The sequence below is a fragment of the Rhinopithecus roxellana genome, chromosome 8 (assembly GCF_007565055.1).
Source record: "Rhinopithecus roxellana isolate Shanxi Qingling chromosome 8, ASM756505v1, whole genome shotgun sequence".
NCBI classification, from domain to species: domain Eukaryota; kingdom Metazoa; phylum Chordata; class Mammalia; order Primates; family Cercopithecidae; genus Rhinopithecus; species Rhinopithecus roxellana.
In genome coordinates this window covers 100,856,412-100,882,779 of record NC_044556.1, presented here as the reverse complement: position 1 = coordinate 100,882,779, position 26,368 = coordinate 100,856,412, and the positions used below count along the sequence as shown (strand labels likewise).

The window sequence follows — 26,368 nt, the reverse complement described above, 5'->3', positions numbered from 1 at the left end:
CGAACCACCACACCCAGCAATTTTGTATTTTTAGTAGAGATGGGTTTCACCATGTTGGCCTGGCTGGTCTTGAACTCCTGACCTTAGGTGATCTGCCCACCTGGGCCTCCCAAAGTGTTGGGATTATAGGCGTGAGCCACTGCGCTTGGCCATATATCCTGTTTCATACAGAAAATAAACCTCCTTTGGGGCAGGGCTCATATTATACACTTTGTATTCCCCTCAGGGCTAAATAGCACCTGGGACATGACAGGTACTTACTGAATATTTATTATTAGGGCTTTGATTATTAAAACTCTTGTGGCTGACTGAGTGTGGTGACATGCCCCTGTAACACCAGCACGTTGGGGGCTGAGGTGGGATTATTTGAGGCCAGGAGTTTGAGACCAGCCTGGTCAACATAGCAAAAGCCCGTCTCTACAAAAATTTTTAAAAAGTGGTGGTGGGGGTTCTGGGATGTCCCAGCTTCTTGGGAGGCTGGGGTAGGAGGATCGCTTTGAGCTTAGGAGATCTAGGCTACGGTGAGATATGGTCATGCCACTGCACTTCAGCTTGGGCCACGGAGAAAGACCCTGTCTCTAAAAAAATAAATAAAATTATTCTGGTAACTTCTTGGGGCCCATCTAAAAGCCTTATCTTGTCCACCTAAAGCTTGTTTTGTGGAAGATTACTTGCACCTACTTATTGTCTCTGCTTGCTGTTTTGCAGTCTGATAGTGGAGATTCTATAGAAGTTTCAAGAAACGTTGAAGAGATTGTGGTAAAAATCATTAGTGTATTTGTGGATGCACTGCCACACGTCCCGGAGCACAGGCGCCTGCCCATCCTTGTTCAGCTTGTTGATACACTGGGTGCAGAGAAATTCCTCTGGGTTCTCCTCATCTTGCTTTTTGAACAGTATGTCACAAAAACAGTGCTGGCGGCTGCCTATGGAGAAAAGGTCAGAACCTAGGGTGAGAAGATAAGGAAAATGGTGATTTACACAGATTTTATGTTATTGTCCAGTTTAAACATGGGGCTGGTGATGCCTAATGTGTGTTATTTAGAACCTTTTTGCTCAGAACCTTTTTCAAAAAGGTTTTTGGCATTTGAAAAAATTTCATTCAGAGCCCATAGCACTCTGAATATCCTCAGTTGCAGCAAAACATCTGAGGGTGAATTAACTTTTCTGAGAAACAGATCTGGTGCCATGCAGGTGGTTCTGTTTTAAGCCCAGGAGAGTATGGCTGATGAGTAATGAAACAGTGTCTCTTCAAAGTGGTTTTGAAGGCAGTTTGTGGGGAAATAGAGGAGCTCCGTGTCCCTGAAGTTAGTAAGACACAAACATGGGTGATTGTTTGGAAAAGCCCTGTTTGGATAAGTCAAGGACCATTTTTAAATGACTTCTTAGACATGGGATTTGGGAGTAGATCTCGACCTACTCTAAATAAAGTAGTATACTCTTTTCTGCTAGAAATCCTAACGCACAATATCCTGAAATTATGCCTTCACAATTCCTAAGTACAGATTTATTACTTTTTTCTCTTTCTACACAGGATGCTATTTTAGAAGCAGACACTGAATTTTGGTTTTCAGTCTGTTGTGAGTTTAGTGTCCAGCATCAGATACAAAGCTTGATGAATATCCTCCAGTACTTACTAAAGCTGCCAGAGGAAAAAGAAGGTAAGTGTAGATCGGGTGTCACTTACCGTTCAATCTGAAAGCTAAGGAGAAACAGAAGAGAATATAGGTTATCCTTAGTACATCTTCAGAAGGATTTTTAAAGTAAGTTAATCATTTTAATTTGATTGTGTACTTTCTTGAATCCTTATGGAAAGTAGTCGGAATTCCATTTGCCATTCCTCACACATTGTCTTTTATACCTCTGTGCCCTGTGCTGACATCTTGGCTGTGGAATGTTACTGGTATCCAGGATGAGTTAGGTTCAAATGACAGTAAATGATCAGCACCTCGTTAGCTGTCTCTCAGCTTCTCATTAAAATATCTGAAGACATTTACATGAAAAAGTAAGTACCACAGGAGTGGTACCACAGGAGTGGCAGCAAAATATTAAAATTGTACCATACAGCAGAGCCTTGAAGAAAATCCCACTAACCGCAGCACCACTGAGGCTGGCTTAGGAAAGGGTTGATGAAGCCAGGTGTGATGGTATCAGCCTGTGGTCCCAGCTACCCAGGAGAGTGAGACAGGAGGATTACTTTAGCCCAGTTCAAGACCAGCCTTAGCAACATAGTAAGACCCCATCTCTAAAAATTTTTTTTCGTTAAGAAAGGGTTGACATGTTGAAAGTTCTTAGTTTTCTACTCTTTGAAGCAGAACAACAAGGCACGTTAGAAAGAAGGTACTCTAAGAGCTCCGCGGAAACTCCTTTCTGCATGGCCAGCCATTGGCCCTGTCATCCCTCTTTGGCTGGGCAGTGACTTGTCCCACCCTGCAGTCAGCTCAGGTTTGGCAGGGACAGACACGGGAGGTCCCTGGAGAGTATGTGGTGATGTGGGTAAGGAAGTGTCTTAGCAGTAAGTCATTCTGTAGGATAGTGGTTTTTAACACTGCACTGCCAACCCCATTTACATTAGATACATTTGATAAAGAAATCTACATCTGCAGTTGGAAGTTCAAAGACTCCTTCTGTGATATGGTCTTCTTCCATTTGATTGTCCGCTTTCCCTGTTTTGGTTTTTGTATTAAACACTCGCTTCTCAGGGCCATTGGTTACTTTCTTGGCAAATACACTCAGGTTTTTCACTAATTTAGAAGAGGAGAAACTGGATGTAATAGATGAACAAATTTCTCTGTGAAAATGTTATCCCATTAACCATCCTTTACTTGAAAGGTCATATCTATTAATTCTGTATGAAGGATTCGGGTGAAAGTGAGTAGGGTCACTTGTTTTGTTGCTGTTTCAGAAACCATTTCCAAAGCAGTGTCTAATAAGAGTGAATCACAAGAAGAAATGCTACAGATTTTTAATGTAGAGACTCACACTAGCAAGCAACTGCGGCATTTTAAATTTTTGTCAGTGTCCTTCATGTCTCAGCTCCTGTCTTCCAATAACTTTCTGAAAAAGGTAATGTGTTCTTTAAATGTGTTTATAAAAAGGTCATTCTGCTGTTTCCAAGGGAACTGTGTTTTCAGTTAGTAGAAGTAGCTTGGTAAATGGCTTATGAAAATGTGAGGCATGCCTTTACAGATAATAGAAAAAAAGTACATTTCACCCTGAAAAACTATTTGTCATGATCTACTGAGATTGAACATAATGTAAACTCTATGTTCAGTGGTTTCATTCTTAAGTGTTGTCTACCCACCAGAAGTATTTGAACATGTACACCAAAAACTACAAGAATGTTTATAATATTCGTAACATTCTTCGTGGTAGCACAAAGCTGGTAACAACTCAGATGTCTGCCAGCAGAGTAGATAAATTGCCTGTGCTTTATTTTATTTTTTGAGACAGGTCTCACTCTGTGTCCCAGGCTGAAGTGCAGCAGAGTCATCATGGCTCACTGCAACCTGGAACTCCTGGGCTCAAGCAGTCCTCTTGCCTCAGCCTCCCAAGTAGCTGAGACTATAGGCGTGTGCCACCTACGTCTGGCTAATTTTAAAACTTTTTTTTGTAGAGACGGGTTCTCGCTATATTGTCCGGGCTGATGTCAAATTCCTGGCCCCAAGCGATCCTCCTACCTCAAACTCCCATAGTGCTAGGATTACAGGCATGAGCCACCATGCCCAGCCTTTCTTTACCTGGATATAGTGAGTTCTGCATGTATGATTTGTGTACATCTCTGTTTGTGTATTAAACTTGTTTAAACAATGAGAGAAAAGGAAGGAAAGAAAGGAATATCATGACCAGGAATATAAAAACAGTTTGACATTAGAGTACTGTAAAGTACGTTCAGTTCTATAATGCATTAACATATGAAGAAGGGAAAACATACGATCATTTTACATTTTACAGTGAAATACAGCAGATTCAGTACGCATTCACAACTTAAGAAAAGAAAATCCTCTCGGCAGTGCAGGATAGATGGGAATTACTTTGGCCTAATAAAGGTGACAGTCTGAAGCTTGTGGTTTATATCATACCTAATGATGAAATATTAATGGTGTGCCTGCTGCAGTCAGGGACAAGAATGCCCTCTGTCATTGTTTCTATTCAGGAAAAGAAATGAAGTGTAAGAAACAGGAAAGAAGAGAATCAGCAATTAGAACTAATAATGAGTTCAGTAAGCTTGCTTGAGAGAGATCAGTGTAGACACTATCTAGAGGTAAGTGTAGGTCATGATATGTATCAAGTAAGCTGGCTGAACTAATTAGTCTCACACACTGTTACTAATATTATTCCTCAAATTAGAAAACAGAGTAGATAAAAAAGATTTCCTGTATAATGAAAACATAAACTTAAAAAAACATAAACTTACAAGGTATCAAGAACAAGCCTGACAAAAATATGTGCACAAATATTATGGAGGAATGTCCAAGATATGAAGGGACACAGAAGAAAACTTGGAAGAAATGGAAAGAGAGACGCTGTTTACGCATAAGAAGCCTCGCTATTTAAAGATGGCAGATCTGCCCAGATTAGTCTAGAAACTTAATGTGCTTTTTCAATTATATCATTGTAAGAAATTATATTGATACATTGATACCAAACTGTAAGGGGCCAAGGACAGGGGTATGGTGCAGGAGTACCATCTGATACCCTGCCATACATCTGATACCATACTATACCATCTGATACCATGCCATACATCTGATACCATACTATACCATCTGATACCATACCATACCATCTGATACCATACTATACCATCTGATACCATACCATACATCTGATACCATACTATACCATCTGATACCATGCCATACCATCTGATACCATACTATACCATCTGATACCATGCCATACATCTGATACCATACTATACCATCTGATACCATGCCATACATCTGATACCATACTATACCATCTGATACCCTGCCATACATCTGATACCATACTATGCCATCTGATACCATACCATATCATCTGATACCATACTATACCATCTGATACCATGCCATACCATCTGATACCATACTATACCATCTGATACCATACCATACATCTGATACCATACTATACCATCTGATACCATGCCATACATCTGATACCATACTATACCATCTGATACCATGCCATACATCTGATACCATACTATACCATCTGATACCATACTATACCGTCTGATACCATGCCATACGTCTGATACCATACTATACCATCTGATACCATGCCATACATCTGATACCATACTATACCATCTGATACCCTGCCATACATCTGATACCATACTATGCCATCTGATACCATACCATATCATCTGATACCATACTATACCATCTGATACCATGCCATACCATCTGATACCATACTATACCATCTGATACCATACTATACCATCTGATACCATGCCATACATCTGATACCATACTATACCATCTGATACCATGCCATACATCTGATACCATACTATACCATCTGATACCATACTATACCGTCTGATACCATGCCATACATCTGATACCATACTATACCATCTGATACCATATCATATCATCTGATACCATACTATACCATCTGATACCATGCCATACCATCTGATACCATACTATACCATCTGATACCATACTATACCATCTGATACCATGCCATACGTCTGATACCATACTATACCATCTGATACCATGCCATACATCTGATACCATACTATACCATCTGATACCATGCCATACATCTGATACCATACTATACCATCTGATACCATACTATACCACCTGATACCATGCCATACATCTGATACCATACTATACCATCTGATACCATGCCATACATCTGATACCATACTATACCATCTGATACCATGCCATACATCTGATACCATACTATACCATCTGATACCATACTATACCATCTGATACCATGCCATACGTCTGATACCATACTATACCATCTGATACCATGCCATACGTCTGATACCATACTATACCATCTGATACCATGCCATATATCTGATACCATACTATACCACCTGATACCATGCCATACATCTGATACCATACTATACCATCTGATACCATGCCATACATCTGATACCATACTATACCATCTGATACCATGCCATACATCTGATACCATACTATACCATCTGATACCATACTATACCATCTGATACCATGCCATACATCTGATACCATACTATACCATCTGATACCCTGCCATACATCTGATACCATACTATACCATCTGATACCATGCCATACATCTGATACCATACTATACCATCTGATACCATGCCATACATCTGATACCATACTATACCATCTGATACCATGCCATACATCTGATACCATGCCATACATCTGATACCATACTATACCATCTGATACCATACTATACCATCTGATACCCTGCCATACATCTGATACCATACTATACCATCTGATACCATACCATACCATCGGATGATGGGCCAATGCGACTGAAGAGTAGGCCCAGAAACACATGCAGGCGTAGGTAAGAAGTGCAGTAGGTGGTTTTACAAAGCAGTTAGGGGAGAGAATGGTTCAAGTGCTGGCCCTGGCATGATTTGTTTTCCATTTGGGGAAAAGTCCGATGTCACACCTTACAGAAAAGACAACTTTAGTCAGAGTAAAACTTCATTGTGAAAAACAACAGTTCAAATGTTTAGAAGAAAATCAAGGAGAACGTGATCGTGACTGGAGGATAGAAAAGAATTTCTTTAAAATTTTGATTCATTAGAAAGCCACAGCCTAAGAGAAGATTATTGCTCTGCATAAATCAAAAAACATCAGTTTCCATTAGAACAACTGGCAAAGAATATGAATTCACTGAAGAGGGATCACAAATGGCCAATTAATGTACAGTGTCATTTAGCCTCTCCAATAAGCAGGAAATGTGATTAAATGTGATACCCATCAAATTGGCAAAACTGTTGAAGTTGTTAATCCCAGGGAGTGGGTAGGTAGTGGCAGACAGCGTGATTGTTCCAACCACTTTGGAAAGCAGTTGGCAGGATCCCATGAGGTTGAAAGTTCTGGTAATTCCTATGATCTGGTCATTCCCTTCCTTAGGCATATATGCTGTAAAAACTTGCCTAGATGCTCAAAGGGACATAAAAATGTTCTTCTCTAGCATTACTAATAAAAGGGGAAAAAAATGGACATAAACTGAACATCTGGCAACAGAGGCAAATGGATAGATAAGTTATATTTATAGAGGAATATCATATGCAGTTAAAATGAATGAACTAGAACATAAGTCACCATGCATAGATCTCAAAAATATGTTTCCAGGAAAACATGTTCCATGATATGTACTGTTTGAAACATTTAATAGCAGATTTGGGATGATGGTTGTGTTTGTGGGACTTGGGTAATGGGAGAATAGAACCAAGGAGCAGTACTTGGGGGATTCCAGCTGAAATCTGTAATGTTTAACTTCTCAACCGATGATATGTACGCTCACCAGATCAGCATGTCATAGAATTCGGTAGCGGTAATTCAGTGTTGATTGCTGTCTTTTTCTGAACCATTGTAGTACTTTTTAGATACTAACACTAGAATGTAATTATATTAAGATAAATAGAGTTACTACAGTATAATGAGGATGATATGAACCTGATTAAATTATAATGTCAGAAAAAGTTACTATGGAAAGTTTGAGTGAATGGTCCAAGTTTCATTGAACTGACTTGAAATGACTTTTATTATCAACTTTTATATTCAATGACATCTTCTTTAAAAATTAGGTAGTTGAGAGTGGTGGTCCTGAGATTTTAAAAGGCCTTGAAGAGAGGTATGTTTACTTTTCTTTTTTTACTTTTTATTTGGAAATGACTTCAAACTTATAGAAAACCTGGAAAAATCGTACAGAAAATTCATATACTCTTTACAACCAGGTTCACTTTTGCCACATTTACCTTAGCGTTCTCGCTACGTAGGGTTTTTTTCTCTGAGCCATGTGAAAGTAAGTCATATATATTATGTCTCTAAGAATAAGAGATATTCTTATAAAACCACAGTACATTGATCAAATTCAGAAAATTTAACATTGGTCCAATCCAGTGATGTAATCTACAGTTCCTATTCCAGTCTCCCGAATTATCCCAGCACTGTCCTTTACACCGCATGTGTTTCTGCTTCACAATCCATGTCAAGTTTCGGTCTCGTATTGAGTTGCCATATCTGTTTAGTGTCTTTTCATCTGGCCCTGATTTCTGTGGGCTCATGAATTCTTTATTCCATGGATTATAATCCATATGTTGCCATTATATATTTGGGTGCAGGAATTTTCCTTTCACTCTCATGTCCTCGGAGGGGGTGCCTCCTAGCCTTGCTGTATACCTCCTTTTCAGATGCAGGGCGTTCCCAGGGCCACTGTCCTGCCCTGTCCACTGGAGAGTGCCTGCCCTGTAGCCAGGATTGTGAGCTGCTGAGCTCCAGTCCTGTGGGCCGACTTTTAGCGCTATGTGTAGGACTTTTGTGTTTGGAGCTGATTTTGTCTGAGCCCCCTTCTCCTCTCCTCTGCTGTGCTGTGTCAACTTCTGTCTCCACTCTTCCCTCTAGCTCCCACCTCAGGCTGGCAGCAGTGGGGGGATTTCCAGTGGTAGTTGTGTTGGAATTTGATGTGTGCTTTTCTAATTACAGGTTATTTGAAGTTTATAGTCTTTTTTTTTTTTTGGTCTCCTAATAATGTGAAAGAAGTGGGTTATATGTTCATTTGTATTGATATTTCTCTTTATACAAATGGTGTGTACGTGTGTGTGCATGTGTGTGTGTGCACACACCTACCATTAACCTAGGGCCATAATTCCCTGAACACCCCACTTGGACAGCACAGTGAGACCCACTGAGCATGAGCTAGATATGAGTGAGTTCCTTAAACATCTTCAGCATCTGTTGTTTATTCCTCACCTCACAGAGTCTGAGCGAGGACGATGCTTCTGCACAGAAGTGCCTAGTTACTTCTTGATGATCTCTATCTATGGCAGTAATCCCTCATTTCCTTTCTTTCCGAGTAGTTTTTGAAATAATTTAGTACAGAATTATTTAATTGGTCTTTCTACTTGAAACATTTAGCATGAGATAGACATGAGCGAGTTCTCTGAGTGCCTTCAGCTGCTGTTTGCTGAGCGAGGCTCCGTGTTTCAGGTTGCTGGAGACTGTTCTCGGCTATATCAATGCTGTTGCACAGTCCATGGAAAGGAACGCAGACAAACTCACTGTGAAGTTCTGGCGTGCACTCCTTAGTAAAGCTTACGACCTGTTAGACAAGGTAGGTTTTCATTTCTCCCTGGAATTAATTGTTTTGTTGCTGTTTTTTATATTATTGTGAAATCATTTAAAGTTTTTAAGAAAAAACTTAGCAATTCCCTTTATGAATATAACGAAGCTCAGATTTTTCTTAGAAAATAATCTCTTGATGACTAGAAATAAATTTGTCTGGAAAAAATTGTTTCCCTACCAGTTATGAGAATATGTATGTCATATATTTTAAAAATTAAGTCATGTAATACATAATGTTCTACTTTATTCAAGTGGAATACAATAAAAATATGAAGTATGTTACATACATATCACTGGCCTTGAAATTAGGATTGCTAATTCAAATCTAGCTAGATGATTTAGCTTCATGCCTTTGACACTTCATCCTGACATCAAGCTTTTGTTTTGTTTGATAATGTGTGGTTAGTAATGCCTACCTGAAAGGTTATTTTAAGAATTAAATAAGAAAATGTGTGTGAAAGTGCCTGGTGCCTGGAGGTGTGCGATGGACAGCAGTGTGTCTTAATTGAAGTTTATCTTTTTTTAAATTTTTTTTTTCTTATCATGTTAAATATAAAACTTCTCTTTAGGTCAATGCCTTGCTGCCCACAGAGACATTCATTCCTGTGATCAGAGGGCTGGTGGGCAATCGCCTGCCATCTGTTCGGCGGAAAGCGCTGGACCTTTTGAATAACAAGCTACAGCAGAATATATCCTGGAAGAAGACAATAGTGAGTGAAGACCCAGGACACACCCATTTACTTTGCTTTATCAAGGAGCTGCATTTAACTCCCTTCAGTTTCTCTAGTGGTACAAGTTCAAATTGAAGTATATTATTATCTGAATATAATACCATGACATGTTTTAAAATGTGATGTTAATTCTAATGGGAATATATGTGTGTTGTAAGAGCTCTTAGAATGAAATTTCAGCCTAGTGGAATTCTTACTACACAGCTTATGTGGCTTTAGCCTTAGCATAATTCTAAGTCCCTTTTACTCCAAATTGTATATGTGAAAAACTGGTTAGAACATGCATTTTGCCTAGCATGATTGTGTGACTCAGGACCCCCGAGTCTGATTTCCATTTAGACAGTCTCAAGCTGTGACAACGGGAAAAATGGACAAACAGTTTTTGCAGCTTTAATGATTTGGGGATTCTGGCTGTCCCCTTCAGGTTACCCGTTTCCTAAAACTGGTTCCAGACCTTTTGGCCATTGTGCAGCGTAAGAAAAAGGAAGGGGAAGAAGAACAAGCAATCAACAGACAGACAGCATTGTATACCTTAAAGCTTTTATGCAAGAATTTTGGTGCAGAAAATCCAGATCCTTTTGTCCCAGTGCTGAACACTGCTGTGAAACTGATTGCTCCAGAGAGAAAGGAGGAGAAGAATGTCTTGGGAAGCGCGCTGCTGTGTGTAGCAGAGGTGACCTCCACCCTGGAGGCGCTGGCCATCCCCCAGCTTCCCAGGTATGCGGCCGGAGACTTAAACAAGAGCTGTTACCGCCTGGCACACATTGAAAAATAACACCTTGGTGACTTTTCTTTTTCCTCTGAGTAGACGTTGCATAAAATTGGATTTGTTAAAGAATTGATCTTGCAGGGTGTGGTGGCTCACGGCTGTGATCCCAGCACTTTGGGAGGCCAAGACAGGGAGATCGTTTGAGCCCAGGAGTGTGATGCTATAGTAAGCTATGACTGCACCACTGCACTGTAGCCTGGGCAACAGAATGAGACCCTGTCTCTTAAAAAAATAATAAAAATAATCTTCAAATGAAACAACAGCTTTCCCATTTATCTTCAGATGCACTGCTTTGTGATGTTAATCGTCCCCCATTCTTCCTTCCTTTTGTCTAGCATAGTCAAAAAGCAGTGGGTGAAGGTTCTCGGCAGAGGGGCCCACCCAGTTAGGCAAGGCCAAAGCTGCCTCCTGTTGCCAAATTTGGAAGTTAGAAGCTGCTGGCTGTGGTAGTTCCTTACTGTACACAGCCAGTATGTTCCTTAACCTGTTAGAGCTTTACTGTCTGTAAAACAGAGACAGTATCTACCTCATAGGATTTCTGTAGGGCAGTGCTTGCAAGTTTTGCATAGTGCCTGAAACATAGTAAGTGTTCAGTTAATGAAAGCCATTGTTAATTTTTAAATTACTGTTGTGTCCGTACTGTTGGCACTGGGAGATTTCTAGTGCTTAGCCACATAAAATGTGTAGACAGCGGTTTTTAGGCTATGAGGTAGCTAGCGATATGAGGGGATAGGCAAAGTTTGTTGTTTTTTTCATAATGCCTCTGCTGCATTCCCTAGCCTCCGTTTCTGCTTTCAGTTCCTCTAAAGCTCTTACTCCGTTTCTAGCCTGATGCCATCGTTGCTGACAACAATGAAGAACACCAGCGAGCTGGTCTCCAGCGAGGTCTACCTGCTCAGTGCCTTGGCTGCCCTGCAGAAGGTTGTGGAGACTCTCCCGCACTTCATCAGCCCCTACCTGGAAGGCATTCTCTCCCAGGTGAGCCACGATGACCGTGACACGCTATGCAGGGTGCCTGGAGCAAGTAAAAGATCACAAATTTCGTGATTGTTTTTTCTTTAAGGGTTAGTTTCTGTTTGACCGAAAGGAGTCTTATTTCTGAAGAGATGTGCTTGCTTTTATTAAATGTGGATTTTTTTCTCTTCCATCCTCCTTGCCGCTTAATCTTGAAATTGATATGGGGGTCACTTTTTAGTGAGGCGCTTCTCTTCTTTAATTGTGCGGAATGTATTCTGGTTTTGTTTTTCTTCTGTGAGATATTTGGAGTTGGGCTGATAGAGCCGCCTTTTATTATTTGTGGAAATTGGTGGGCCCTGTTTCTACTGTGAGAGGTTTAATCCAAAGACATCTTGCAAAGCAGAATTTTTGTATTGCAGGTCAGCAGTTTCCTGTCAACACGCTAGGGGCCAGTGGTATTTCTGATTGAAAATGCTCAGAATGTTGAGCCCTGGCTATTCCATTGTGTTGATCGTTTGCCATTTACAAGGTTAGGAGCCTTCATTACCATGGGCAAATGATTAAACCGGTTCACACACACCACAGCCAGGGCTTACAAGTAACCCTCTCAGCCTGTGCTCTGAGGAGCTTTCTCGGTTTTTTAGCAACTTGACTCTTGCCATGGTCCCTTGCATTCCTGTGCTCTAAGAAAATCATCTGTCTGGGTGCTCTGTGCATCTGCCTCTACCACTGGCCTTCGTCCCTGATCGCAAGTTGGGCAAGAGGTGTCTGCCCAGTTTTATCCACTGACGTTTAGGGCTGGCTTTAAAAGGAACACTGAGTGTAGTTAAAAGGTGCTAAGCATTTTCCAAACACTAGTACATCATCATGAAGCCTTTCTCTAAGTGTGTGTTTGTCAGTGAGGATCTGCAATGGCCCTGATCACTTTTTTTATATTCCTGTAGGTGATTCACTTGGAGAAAATCACTAGTGAAATGGGTTCGGCCTCCTCACAGGCTAATATCCGTCTCACATCTCTGAAAAAGACACTGGCTACCACACTCACACCCCGAGTCCTGTTGCCCGCCATCAGAAAAACTTACAAGCAGATTGAGAAGAACTGGAAGGTTAGATCATATTGGGTATTAAGACTTTGGAGAAGGGAAAGGTGGTACTGAAATGTGTAAACTTTGACTTAAAGAAGAATATGTGTATTTAATTTTGAAAAATGCACATTGCTGAACTCTAGGAATCATTTGAAAATGGCACATCTCTTTGCTGTGTTATTGGTAGAATCACATGGGTCCGTTTATGAGCATCTTGCAAGAGCATATTGGGGTGATGAAGAAGGAAGAGCTCACCTCCCATCAGTCTCAGCTAACCACCTTTTTCCTGGAGGCCCTGGACTTCCGAGCCCAGCACTCTGAGGTAAGCTCAGGTTCACTCCTCCAAATCCTAAAGTTGTTACCCACTTATTGAAGAGTCCAAGGACAGTCTGTCTAGCTGTGTAACAGTGGTACTTGCCAACATAATTGACAGATATCAGCACTGCAATAAACGGGCTCTTCTGTTTTCAGAACGATCTGGAGGAAGTTGGAAAAACAGAAAGTTGTATCATTGACTGTCTAGTAGCCATGGTTGTCAAGCTTTCCGAGGTCACATTCCGACCGCTGTTCTTCAAGGTGATTCTTTCTTCCTCTTCCTCTCTTTTGTGCTCAGATTTAAGTGACAAGATGTTGAAGAAACTAATACTATCTTATCCTTTTAGCTGTTTGATTGGGCTAAAACAGAAGATGCCCCAAAGGACAGGTTGTTGACATTCTACAACTTGGCCGATTGCATTGCTGAAAAGCTGAAAGGGCTTTTTACGCTGTTTGCCGGCCACTTAGTGAAGCCTTTGGCTGACACCTTGAACCAGGTGAACATCTCCAAAACAGGTGGGTAGTTGCTTCAGTTCAGTTGTCGCTCTGTGTGCCTTATACAAGGTACCAGTAAGATACAACCTAGTGCTCGGAGACAAGATTTTAAAAGTTCTTAAGTTCTAAGCTAAGGAGGGTGCATTTTTTACTTCATTGTTGTCAGACAGTGAAGTGTTGTTTTAGCATGATGAACAAATGTTATATGTCAATTCACTTGGGAGAAAGGATCAAGTAAATGGCCATTACTGTCAGTTACTGGAAGTAACTTTAAAACATAAAAATTAAGATTCGTTTATTCTCTGATGCTAATAAATGACCCACTTGACAGCTGAGGGAATTTAACTTGCCAAACCGAGTGTTAGAATCTTAACTCTAAAAGAAGGAATCATTCTTTGAGAGACCATCCTTTTTGTGTTCTGCCTTCATCCTGATTATGATTTCTAGATCATTTTAGCCTCTTCTGATTATAGTTATTTTAATAGTGATTTCAGTGTAAACATTGGAGGTTAAATGGTTAAGTTCAGTGTTTTTTCATTTTTACTCTTCCCACATCTACAGATGAAGCATTTTTTGACTCTGAAAATGACCCTGAAAAGTGCTGCTTGCTGTTGCAGTTTATTTTGAACTGTTTATACAAAATCTTCCTTTTTGATACCCAGCAGTTTATAAGTAAAGAGAGAGCAGAAGCTTTGATGATGCCTCTGGTGGATCAGGTAACCAAACAGAATCATCTTTCGTTACTGAGGAAGCCATCACTGTTCGAGCTTGGCAGGTTTTAGATCTGCTCAAATGACAGCTTGTTAGGCTTTTCCCTTGTAAGATTTTTTTGTTTTTTTGGTCTTATTAAATGAAATTTTTTATTTGAAAATTGTTTTTTCAAAGATACAACTTCATTGTGGAATTTGAGTTTTTTGTTTTGTTGTTTTGTTTTTTTGAGATAGGACAGGGTATTGCTCTGTCACCCAGGCTGGAGTGCAGTATGCAATCTCACCTCACTGCAACCTCCACCTCCCGGGTTCAAGCAATTCTTGTGCTTCAGCCTCCTGAATGGCTGAGATTACAGGCGCCTGCCTCCATACCTGGCTAATTTTTGTATTTTTAGTAGGGATGGGGTTTTGCCGTGTTGGCCAGGCTGGTCTCGAACTCCTGACCTCAAGTGATCTGCTCACCTTGGCCTCCCAGAGTGCTGGGATTACAGGCGTGAACCACCGTGCCTGGCCCTGAGTTGTTTTTTGGGTTAACTGCTCAAAAGAAAGACATGATATAAGGTGTCATGGTTAATGTATTCATTTGTTTTAACTGGGCCTCACTGAGAACACGTCACAGCATGGCTGCCCTCTGGAGGAAAGAGCTCCTCCAAGATGTTCTGCTGGAGAGAAAGGGGTGATGGTAAAGGGTATGAAATTCCATTTGAGTTCCAGAAGGCAATACATTTGCCCTAGACAGTATTAGAATAATACCTGGTTTTTGAACCTGCTATATCATGAAAGATAGTAAAATATCTATATGTTGGGTATTTTTTCAAACAGAAGAAAGAAATGAGACCTGTTGTTCAAAGTCTTTGTGTCTTCATAGCTGGAAAACAGGCTTGGGGGAGAAGAGAAATTCCAGGAACGGGTGACAAAGCAGCTGATACCGTGCATCGCGCAGTTTTCGGTGGCCATGGCGGATGACTCTCTTTGGAAACCGCTGAACTACCAGATTCTGCTAAAGACCAGAGATGCCTCGCCTAAGGTTAGGAACTGGGTGACAAGTACTGACACCGCATCTTTTCACTGCATGGCCTAAACAGCCTGCATGTGGTCACAGATGCAGGCCACTGGTAAACTGGCAGGGAAGAACATTGCTATTTGTCGTCCAGTACTAGAGGTCCGGTCTTTTGTATTAGGCAGAAATTTGTGCCTAAGAAAATTTTGGTTTTTACTTATAGGCTATTTGTAAAGAATAGCTATGCCCTTATCCCCACCCCAATGGTGCATTGGGCAGAAGTACTAAAATACTTTCTAAATACTTTTAAATAACAAAGACTTGAAGTAATTCCTTGTTTTTTAAGTGCCATTGAAATGTCATTGTGCTCCAGAGAGAGATGCATTGAATTTGTCCACAGAATAGTCTTTTGAGTTAGAGCAATACATTCTGTTGTTTATAGATACTAGGCTTATGATCTTGTTGAGTAAGTGGTGGCAGTGGAAATAAAACATGGGTAGGTTGAGTGTAAGTCAAAATTGCACACCCAAGTGTCACAAATTTCAAACTGTTTTAGCAATGAGTCGCCATTTCTCAAACTAATGACTGTATTAGAACCTTACTGGATATAACAGCCCAAAGCAGAATTTTATTAAGAGGATTTATTAGTTCAAATTCTTTATTAGGATATGCTAACCATGAGACTATTTTCATGAACCCCCACATTTTAAACCATAGGTTTTTATACAAGTACCAGCGTCAAATTTATTGTAATATTTTACTTTGATTGCACAAATCAAGGAAGTCCTGATTGAATCTAGGTAATTACAAATGGTTTTTTAATAATTCACTTTGTACTATCCAGATATTCTTTAAAATACCCAAAATTAGAAGACCAGTAAGGCTTTTGTTTCAAAAGCTAACAATACCCAACTACTGCTTACTTTCCTTATCATAGACAAGGCATGTGAGGAACACCCAGACATTTTTAAAGCCCCAAAACTAGGATATTGTGACACAGAATGTTTTTTATTCAGTGCTGAGATGGGCACTTTCCCCAAGCGAGTGTCCTGGCCCCTCATACAACTATGGTGGTGACGACAGTCAGGGGCTCTGGGTGGGGAGACCCGCCAGAGGAGGCCAGAGGCACTGTATTGCCAGCCTGGTGGGCTGGCAAGCTCCAGTGAAATAAAATTTGGCAACACACTTGAGTTTGCGTGAGGTATTTTATTTTATTGGTTTTTTTCTTCAAAGGAAGAGATTATAAAAAGACATTTCACATTAAAGATTTGCAGTCGTGGGACACAGTTTGGAAAACACTGATTTATAAGGTTATGCATATTACAGACAGCTCCCAAATGGTTAAACTGGTATTCTAAGATGAAAGCTGAATGAGGTGAATAAATGCATATGAACTAATGTTTAGTTTAAAAAGTTAGAGTTTGTCTCCAGTCAGTACTGCTCTTAAGATAATACAGTAACACTACTTTTTATTTCTTTGCTCTTTTATCCCTTTCAGGTTCGATTTGCTGCTTTGATTACTGTGTTAGCACTGGCTGAAAAACTAAAGGAGAATTATATTGTCTTGCTACCAGAATCCATTCCTTTCTTAGCAGAGTTGATGGAAGGTAATTCCCAAACTATTCCCAACTATTAAACAATTAAGGAATAATTCAGTAAAATTCTGTGAAAATGTGCCCAATGATAATGCAGATTTGGATATAACATGACTAGCAGTTGATCCAGTCCTCATACAGGCGGCTCCAGTCTCAAATCCAGGCAGGCTCGAGCTCCTGTTTTGAGTTGGGTGGAGGGAGCGAGTTGCGAAATGACCGCCTCGTGATCATTTGAGAGTCCGTTTACAGTGTAATCTTCACTGTCTTTACTTTTGTGGTGTTTTGGATCATACAAGCAGATTACAGTAGTGTTTTTAATTAACCTCGTACATTTATATGATTGAAGTTCTGGTCCCCATATGGGAGGTTATTTAATGGAAAGGCCTAGTGGCATTAAGGACGCAGTAGGATGTCCACTTTTAGTAGCAAGCGACTTTCCTTCACTACTCCATGTTAGGTGCTTTACATGGATTATTTCACTTAAAAATCACAACATTTTATCTCTGTTTTACAAAGGAAGAAACTAGAGGCTTAAAAGGTTTCAATTATTTGACAAAGATCACAAGCTCGTGAGTGTGACATGGGGAGCTGTGACAGTTCTGGAACATAGAGTCTTAGGCCCAGGAAATAACAGTAAATGTTATTAAGGGAGAGGTGGTGGAGCAAGTAGATCAGTACTTAACTGATTCACTGCTTATCTAAGCTAAAAAAGTGCATTCTCCTTTGTTTCTTAGCTCCTGGAGGGGGGAAGTGTGAGCTACTAAAGGGTGGCATCCCTAGGAAGTTTGAGTTTTTGGGGTTCTTATTCAGCTTCCAGTGCAAGCCTGTGGGCAGGGAATGAAGGCGGAAGGAGCAGTGTGGAGGGAGGCGGTCCGTGGCACCCCCTGCTTTGTTAATGATGTGCTTCATTTCACTCTTGATTGAACGATTGCCAGAGAATGCAAGATATTAAGATTCAACTAATGAGAACTGAGGCAGGCGGACGGACTCAGATTTTAATTTTGATTATTACTATTTTTTTTAGATGAATGTGAAGAAGTAGAACATCAGTGCCAAAAGACTATTCAGCAACTGGAAAGTGTCCTGGGAGAGCCGCTCCAGAGCTATTTCTAAGACTTTCTGTGGTGTTTCATACTTTACTCAGCGTTCTGATTTTTCTTATTTTTATTTTTGGGTGTTGGGTGCCATGTTACTTTTGGTGCCTTAATACACCTATGTGGTACTTAACAAATGTTTTATCACTTCTTTACAAAATTCTCACCTGGTTTATGCTACCGCATAAGCCTCTCCTGCCTATTGTATAGAGCTACAGAAAGAGTAAATGATACATGGTATTTTTATACAGACTGATGTGTTTGTTTAAACATTTATTATTCTCTTCCTGATTGATGGTAATAGTATCAGACCTGTTTACTTTTAGCACCCAAAGCTGATGCCTCGCTTGCACTTGAAGCCCTAACTCTTCTATATAGCAGTGTCTTATATACATGGTATCTGTGTTGCAGACTTCACTCCGAGTTGCTCTCTACTTCAAGAAAATGAAGTTATTTAGCAATCAACAGAAATACTTTTGCCCGTAAAGCCTGCTTTTCATTTTGGGTAGGCGAACTTCAGCCTTCATTTCTTGTGCCTATCAAGAGAAGTGGTTCTGGAATGCTTTTTTTTTAACCCAGGAGCATGACTGTCACCTTTATCCTTTATTCTTCTGGAAAACAGGGGAGATGGAGGCAATACGCTGCTTCTAAAGCAGCTCACACCTGGCTGCTCACACAGAGGGCCCAGAAACACTGGGTGGCACGAGGAAGCTCCTCCCGGATTAAGAATGAACCCACTTCCATTGGTGGTTAACTAAGAATTACTTGTCTAAGACAGTAAGTATCAGATTTTTTTCAGTGCTTTCAAGTGCCCTAATCTCTAGTACTGGGTCATGGTGAAGCTGGAAAGTGAAGGCTCAAATAAAATTAAATCTGCCCCCTTTTTAAAGGCATCAAGAACAATCCCATAGAATGTTCACATTGAGTTTAAAAGCCTTTGAAACTAATACAGAAGTTTAATGCAGAAATGTGGCAAGCAAAAGGTCAACTTGCAGTTTAGAGACACAGCTTGCTCGTATAGAATTGCATATTTCTAAGAAATGTCTCAATAAAATTCATAATAAATACTCATAGCTTTTTAAATTTTTTTACTCCACATAAAATGAAAATGAACTTAAGACTTATAAGGAAGGATGTGAGTGGGCTGTTTTTTTCCTAAATGCCTCACAGTCTCCAACAGCTCGGTTAAGCACTCTGATGGGCTTTATGAAGAAAAATAACTGGAGGATTCTGGAGTCTTCTTGCTTTCTACAGCTTTCCCTGTGGCACCCCACCCCCAACCAGTGTCTTTGAGCTTGGTGAGACTCTGCATAAATTAACATGAAAAGCTGGAAAAGAATTAAGGGCTAGCAATTTCTACACTGAGTACTTTTTAAAAAGTAAGATTGACAATGGTATTCTTTTCAATATATGGATAGAAATAATATCTAACTGAAATCTGTTCTGAAAATATTCCTAAATCCTGGCAGCGTTCCGCCCCAGTTTAATGTGATAAAATGATCCTCACTGAGCGAGCTTTTTTCCCTCCCGACTCCCAAACCTTTGAAATTTCCTGTAACAAGATCTGACCTGTAAAGAGCCCATATACATGGAACTTCTGCCAACTCCCCTCAAATAGTAGAAAAATTACAGAAATGCAACAATTTAACTTGCTGATACAGGTTTGATTTTAATCACTTAAAGCAGAAGAGCGCTTTGATCTCAGTTGCTAATGATGGAGGACTAACCTTAAGAAGAACAGAGGCCTTGAGTGGTGATTTGCATGGGAACAAAACAGATGTTTGCATTACCTCTGCCTGCGTTGTCTCTTGGTTGGTGTACACTTTCTGATACTGCCTGCCTTATGACTCCCTCTAGTCTAATCCTGACCTTACTTTGTTGCCCATAAATACCTCTCAAATTGAATGCATCTTGCCTCTTCCTTAAGCTTTCTGTAGGAGTCTGTGTAGACTTGGATTCGCCCTAAGTTCAAATACGCAGAAATCAGCTGTCTTGGGCTTGGCATCAGGTTAATTTCAGCACCATTTCCTTCTTCTGCTTTGGTTTTTTTGCCTTAATTTCTGTGCTGTGCTCAGATGTTGTGCTAATTATTTGGTAAAGCTTGCAGCTAATAGAGCCACGTGTTTATTGTGATAATGAAAATGATGTAAGTCAACATCAGTCCTCCCAATGATGGGATATGATAGCGCACTGGTTATGAGAGTGATCACCGGGGAAGGAGTTGTGTCTTCAATAAATTAGTGTCTTCAGCTGATTTAATAGCTGCATAACTAATCCCAGAGGACCCCTTAGAGTTGATGTAATGCCTGTAGGAAAAGCAGTGCACAGCGATAGAGCACAGAAGAGTCGAAGCTCAAGAGAACAGGGAACATACTGGTCTGTTTGACCACTAAGTATATATTCCAGCTCCTTGCACAGTTTTACCAAAAAAAAAAAAAATCTGTGCTCAATACATGTTAGCGACTGTATTATAGTAGGTACTCCCTACATACTTGTTGAATGGGATTCTTGAAGAGTCAGCCAGAGTAGGAGAGCGGGCAGAGTGGCTTTAACTGGTTGTGTTGCTGCCCCCAATGTCCCCATTCAGTGCTGGACACGGCCATACTTCATGGCAAGGACTGAGAACACCCAGCAGGACTTAAGGGCACACAAGCTCATTTTAACAATATAAACAAGAGAATGACAGTGAGATGCGATTTGGCAAGGCCAGTATCACAGAAGCCATTCTGTATTTCGGTTTTTGTAGCAGCTGTGTAGGTAGGCTACCAGCTCCTTACTTCCACTAAGTGGATGTCTCCATTAATTTCCAGCGTGTCAATGCTGCTGAGCTCTTTAAATCTGTGTTTGTACTCCAGGCTGTGTACGCCATTTACTGCAACCTTGAATTCTCTAACATCACAATAAATTATCATCTGAAAGGAAAGGAAACATGCCATTAGTGGTTCCCCTTAGTTTAACATTTTGTGTTTGTTACACACTAACAGGGTGTCAGAATAAACCATTTGATTTCTTTATACGTAGAAAAGTCCTAGCCTGCTGCTGCCGACTTCCTTCTGTGACTTCCAAGACCCTAATATAACTAAAGTGTCCCTGGTGGTGGCACTGTCTGCCTCATCCACCCAGGGAAGTGACCTGGACGTGTTTGGAGCCTCACACCGTCCCCAGGGCCTGCGGCCTTCCTTTCCTCAACAGCCCCTCTCCCTCGGCCGCATCCTGCCCCTTGCTCCTGGAAAGCTGGAGTGCTGCCCCTCCTCGCTGATACTGGGGACTCTCCTAAAGCAGGAAAACTCCTAATGTGGTCGCTCTAGTTCACTGAGATGCTGTTTCCAGCTAGTAGCCTGGAACCAAGGGACTTGGATCCTGTCTTTTCTGCCTCAAACGCTAGCATCGTCAACAAGCCAGACAATTAATACGAAATTTCAGCAGCTTAAGGCACTTGCTAGGGTTTTTACAGCTGCTTGGTGATCCTGATTCCGTAAGCTCAACACATCTTAGCCTCAGTGTGTTTGTCCACAGCCATCAAAGCTGGGTACCCCATGAGTGGGAAGTGCTGTGCATTCTGGCAGATTCATTCAGATTCATCAGCAGTGTCTGCCCTTCAGTCATCTGTGCACAAAACTCAAACAATGTAAAACCAAAACAACAACTAGCCTTTTACATCACCTTTACACCTAAACTTTATACTTCTGGCGCCGCACTCCCAATGCCAGGCTGGGTTTCCACGCACACCGAGAAGGCCACTGGGAGGCCCTGCACTGAGCTCTCCCTGTGCTCCTGGCCCCCCGTGAAGGCTTCAGAAGAAGGAGGGGCAGCTCAGCCTTGCTGCCAACCCGGCCCCACCCCCAGAGGCCAGAATGAAGCACAAAACCTGGATCTGCAAAGCGGCAAGTTGAGGGTTTTCGTTCTTTTGACAGGAGCCGTGGAAAGGGCTGCCAAGGGAAATCAGGAAGGGGAGGAAGTTTCAGCTCAAGCCTGCACTCTGATGACAGAGCTGGCCAAAATGAAGCTTCTGTGGCTCCAGAGGATTGGGGAAATAGGTGTGACCTGAGATTCTACCCACAAGAATGGTGGAGATCCCAGTTCCACCAGGTAGAAGGGACCCTGGATATATATCACAAAATCTCAGGAAACACAAAACACACAGCCTCATGCTATAGCTCAGAAGGAAAACCAAGTTGGCAGCAGAGGGAGTCCATTAGTCACCTGTACTGTATCAGAGCAAGTGCAAAGCCAGTGAATCACAAGCAAGTGGCAAAGAAACGACATGCCTCTGGATGAGCAGACTACTGCAAATGAAAAGAAGGCACATCCTTTGCAAGACCCTCAGCCTAGAAGAAAACAGAACAACAGAATCCCTCACAACCATCTGATGCTGCCGAACAGCTGGGAAGAACATGGATTCCATCCAGAGGAAGAGCCCACGGATGAAATTACAATACTGAATGAGATTGTTTTTAAAACACTAGATACAACTAAAGTGTGTTTGAAACAGCAAGAAGATTTAAAATGAAAGTAATGGCATAATGGAAAGACCTGAGATAATCTCAGTGCAAGCATCGTTAAAAGGCAAGAGATGGAAGCCCCTGGAAAGGACCTATCAGTACAGAAAATCGTCAACAGTGATCAACATGAGGATAATTACTGTTCCTGAATTAGAAAATTAAATGGAAAAGATGATTGTTCAAAAGCATACAACATCCATCTATTCATTCCTTCAGCCAGCCATGCTTTTCACTGTCTCTGCAAAAAAAATTGCCTGGAATATGGTTCATCTAATCCTAATGGTACGATCTGAATTATGAAGTTGGAGATATTTTCATCTTAGTATTTTTCAGCATTACTTGAATGTATCATTATTGTCCTTTTTTATATTAATATAGTAAATCCAAACTTGGGGCCCAGATAGGTCCAAAACAAGTTACATCATTGGTTTCCTGTCACCCACCACAAGGCTCAACTTCCTTCTAGAGCGCTCACCTCTGTTTCCCTCCAGCGAACCCCACGTCACCCTTTATGCCTTGACTCTTGCCAAGCCAGCAACCCTGTGCTGCCCTTCCCACCTCTAAGGACTTGTTCAGATCAAGCCCTAAATCTAGAAAAGCCAACCTTCAGCCTTCCACATCCTTCCCAGCTTTCTGAATTCCAAACCAATATCCACAACTTCCAGGGAATCCTCCATGATTAGCCCCCATCTGTCTACACTCCACATACCAGGGCGCTGCATTAGACTGGAACTTAGGAATAAATACGCATGTCACATTGCCATCTATTCCGCCTGATATTCATGCTTTTAGTAACGGGTTTTGATGAGTCCTCAAGAACCCACATGGTCCAGAGGATGTGGCAGTTTAAAATGCTGTAGAATTATAACCTAAACCAGTGACCCTAAGTGCCTGTGTGAGGCAGTGGCACCTGAGCTGGTGAGCGAGGCTGGCCAACCACCCGGCATCCGCATCACAAGGAGACGATTCTCTGCTCAGCATCCCAAAAACATATTTTGGGAAAGGTATGTGTTACAATATTCACCTATTTGGGGACTCAGGACTACATGCCTTTTAGTTCCAAAGGACTGATGTATTTTTCCTTGAATACATACAAACAAGACAAACTCCTCAGGAGAAAGGACTGCCACCTGAAACCATCTACCCTGATGGGAGGTGATGGCCAGTGCAAGCAAGAAGTTTTAGGGTCTCCACACCCTCATGTCCGCTTCTGTGATTAAATGTGTGACTCCAGTCCTGAGACAAGCTTCCTGGTTACATTCCTATCAATATGGGGCTACACAGGAATTTTAATATGATGACAAATGCCAATTCCAGTGCACATAATTTGACACTCTACTGGCTTTGCTATTTATACTGATTGCCCGCATTATAAAAAGGGGCAAATTACAATCTCCAGGTAAACAAAAAACATACACGACCTCCACATACTGAGTTAGGACTTGATTTAAATGGACCACTTATCCCACTCCTGCTCCCAGGAGCTCCCACTCCTGCTGTCCCATTTTCAAAAACTGTAACCTCACCTCAAAGTACATCCCAGGACTAAATGGGAAAGAGGTAATATTTCTCTCTTCTTCTCCCCAGGACTCCTGAAGAAAAGAATTTCTTATAAACGCTTTAATATTCAGGCGTGGGTTCAAGTGTAGAGCGATATCCTTTGATTTTCCTGCTAGTAGGTCAACATTAAAGCTTTTGAGAAAGGGGAAAAAAAAAAAAAAGCACCTTAATTAACCAAGTAGGACAGAGTAGTGGCAGTTTCAGCAATGTTAATGGCCAGGCCTGAACTATGACTCTTAACTCTGAAACATGTATCCACATGGACATGGGAATGCAGATGAAGTTGAAATTTTAAACTCAGCATTCCACTGATTTGTTACTTGTAAAATAAAAAAAAAAATTAAAAACTGTTTAAAATGAGCGTTGAGGCTGAGATGTGGTTGGACAGAAATTGATGGTTTAACGCCAGTTAAACCAAATGACTACTTCAGGCCACAGGAGCCTGGGATCCTGTCAAGCAGGTATTCTCTTTTCATCATCTACCCGTGTTCCTTCCTTCTTGAAAGTATGCCACTTTCTAGGAAATAGCTCTAATTTCAAGCTTTCAGAAGGCTGCACATCTCTGGAAAAAGTTGTTAAAGGAGAAATTTTCTAAATCACATGACAAGAGGGGCCCTAAAAAATGTTGCCTGGACCGGGCGCGGTGGCTCACACCTGTAATCCCAGCACTTTGGGAGGCCAAAGTGGGCGGATCACTTGAGGTCAGGTGTTCGTGAAACCCTGTCTCTACTAAAAATACAAAAATTCAAAAATTAGCTGGGCGTGGTGGTGCGCCTGTAATCCCAGCTACTCCAGAGGCTGAGGTAGGAGAATCGCTTGAACACCCAGGGGGTGGAGGTTGTGGTGTGCTGGGATTGCGACACTGCACTCCAGTCTGGATGACACAGTGAGGCTCGATCTCAAAAAAAAAAGAAAAAAACAATGTTGCCTGATCTTACGGGGCTGCCATGGAGTTCTCCAAGGCAAAGGTAGGCCTCGTGGACAAAAATGCTACTCTCTTGTCTGGCCAGAAAAAGCTGACGTCAGAACACTGGGCTTTAGTCTTGGCTCTGCCGCCAACTAGCTGTTAGCAATCTAACCTCCTCCTGCTTGAATCATCTCACCTTGGAAATGAAGATTCTGACACTAGCCCTAATTCTAGCTCATAAGACCGCTCACGGGTGGAAGGCCATAACAGGCACAGAAGTATCTGCACTGTGACTGCTACCCAAGGATACTGACCTCTTGGCATTTGTATTCACTTCTCCTTTAACGACGACAGTTCGTCCAGGGCCCATGGGGGTGTTCAACCTTGCAGCAAATGGCAGGCTCTGAAAAGAAGCCACAGTTAGGACCAAGAGGTCTGCAGAAAGTGATCTCCAGAGAAAACTCGTGTCCAAAGAACACTAGAGAATGTTTCCAAGCCATGACCCTGTAAATCCCAGGAGGGGAGACAGTCTGCCTTGGTCCCAGCTGGGTCCCCTGCAGCAGCACTGTCCCTGGCTGGAGGCAAACACTCACTGATTTATTTTAGATGATGAAATGAGTGACAGGGTGGGACCCGATGCCCTCTGTATGAGTGAAACACCCCAGGAAGGCCCCCTGTGCCTGGGGACTGAGGCAGCACTGTGTTCTGCTCGCAGGGGAAGCAGCCAAGCTGGGAGGCGCTGAGGAAATACACAGGAATGGCTCAGAGGCAGGCCTGGTTGACGCTCGCATCTATCCAGGGACAGAACACAAATGGAGAGGGGGCTGCTTTGGGCTTCTACTGTCGATACAGGTTACTTGTAACAGCTCATTACAACTTAATCTTTATATAATAGAGTTAAGAAAATTGGGGGCTCTTCAAACCTTTGACACATAGTTCATAGGTGGTATTTTGGTGCAAGTCAAAGTGTGATTGACAGTCGAATCTTTGCTCTTGGTGTAGACAGTTCTGGGTACGATTTTAGAAATGTCTCCTCTATTACTAGGCTGTAGGGAAACAGTTCTACAGTAAGGAATGGAATGAATGAAGCTGCCCTCCAAGGTTTAAACTGTTCATTTTCTATGCAATTTTATAAAATGTTCCACATGAAATAACCCAGGCAAAAATACTCACAAGCTGGGGCGTGCCAGACTTTGGAACCTATTGGAAAAGAAACAAAACACAAGAACGTTAGAAGGGGAAGAAATGTAGTTTATAATATGAAGCCTTGGTTGTGCTGAGCTGAGCCTGGCCGGAGCCTGGGA

At 41.5% G+C, this 26,368-nt stretch overlaps 2 protein-coding genes across 3 annotated transcripts in view; one reads left to right on the top strand and one right to left on the bottom strand.

Annotated features, from left to right (window-relative positions):
* The window catches only part of HEATR1 (HEAT repeat containing 1), a 59,449-nt gene extending 40,223 nt beyond the window's left edge, over positions 1 to 19,226 (top strand). The window contains exons 30-45 of the mRNA XM_010384673.2: positions 709 to 939; positions 1,535 to 1,661; positions 2,906 to 3,066; positions 7,808 to 7,854; positions 9,210 to 9,333; positions 9,914 to 10,054; positions 10,500 to 10,792; positions 11,672 to 11,822; positions 12,746 to 12,907; positions 13,074 to 13,208; positions 13,358 to 13,462; positions 13,549 to 13,717; positions 14,258 to 14,412; positions 15,275 to 15,433; positions 16,905 to 17,013; positions 18,026 to 19,226. Coding sequence (XP_010382975.2) covers positions 709 to 939; positions 1,535 to 1,661; positions 2,906 to 3,066; positions 7,808 to 7,854; positions 9,210 to 9,333; positions 9,914 to 10,054; positions 10,500 to 10,792; positions 11,672 to 11,822; positions 12,746 to 12,907; positions 13,074 to 13,208; positions 13,358 to 13,462; positions 13,549 to 13,717; positions 14,258 to 14,412; positions 15,275 to 15,433; positions 16,905 to 17,013; positions 18,026 to 18,114 — 2,358 coding nt within the window. The 3' untranslated portion in view covers positions 18,115 to 19,226. The remainder of the gene's footprint in view (positions 1 to 708; positions 940 to 1,534; positions 1,662 to 2,905; positions 3,067 to 7,807; positions 7,855 to 9,209; positions 9,334 to 9,913; positions 10,055 to 10,499; positions 10,793 to 11,671; positions 11,823 to 12,745; positions 12,908 to 13,073; positions 13,209 to 13,357; positions 13,463 to 13,548; positions 13,718 to 14,257; positions 14,413 to 15,274; positions 15,434 to 16,904; positions 17,014 to 18,025) is intronic.
* Positions 16,598 to 26,368, bottom strand: part of LGALS8 (galectin 8) — a 30,417-nt gene continuing 20,646 nt past the window's right edge. Inside the window, exons 7-11 of one of the 2 annotated variants that reach the window (XM_010384676.2) lie at positions 26,238 to 26,264; positions 25,988 to 26,110; positions 25,379 to 25,467; positions 24,124 to 24,289; positions 16,598 to 21,007 (exon numbers count right to left, since the gene is read on the bottom strand). In XM_010384676.2, coding sequence (XP_010382978.1) covers positions 20,858 to 21,007; positions 24,124 to 24,289; positions 25,379 to 25,467; positions 25,988 to 26,110; positions 26,238 to 26,264 — 555 coding nt within the window. In that variant the 3' untranslated portion in view covers positions 16,598 to 20,857. The remainder of the gene's footprint in view (positions 21,008 to 24,123; positions 24,290 to 25,378; positions 25,468 to 25,987; positions 26,111 to 26,237; positions 26,265 to 26,368) is intronic. The other variant, XM_010384675.2, reaches the window with a different exon arrangement.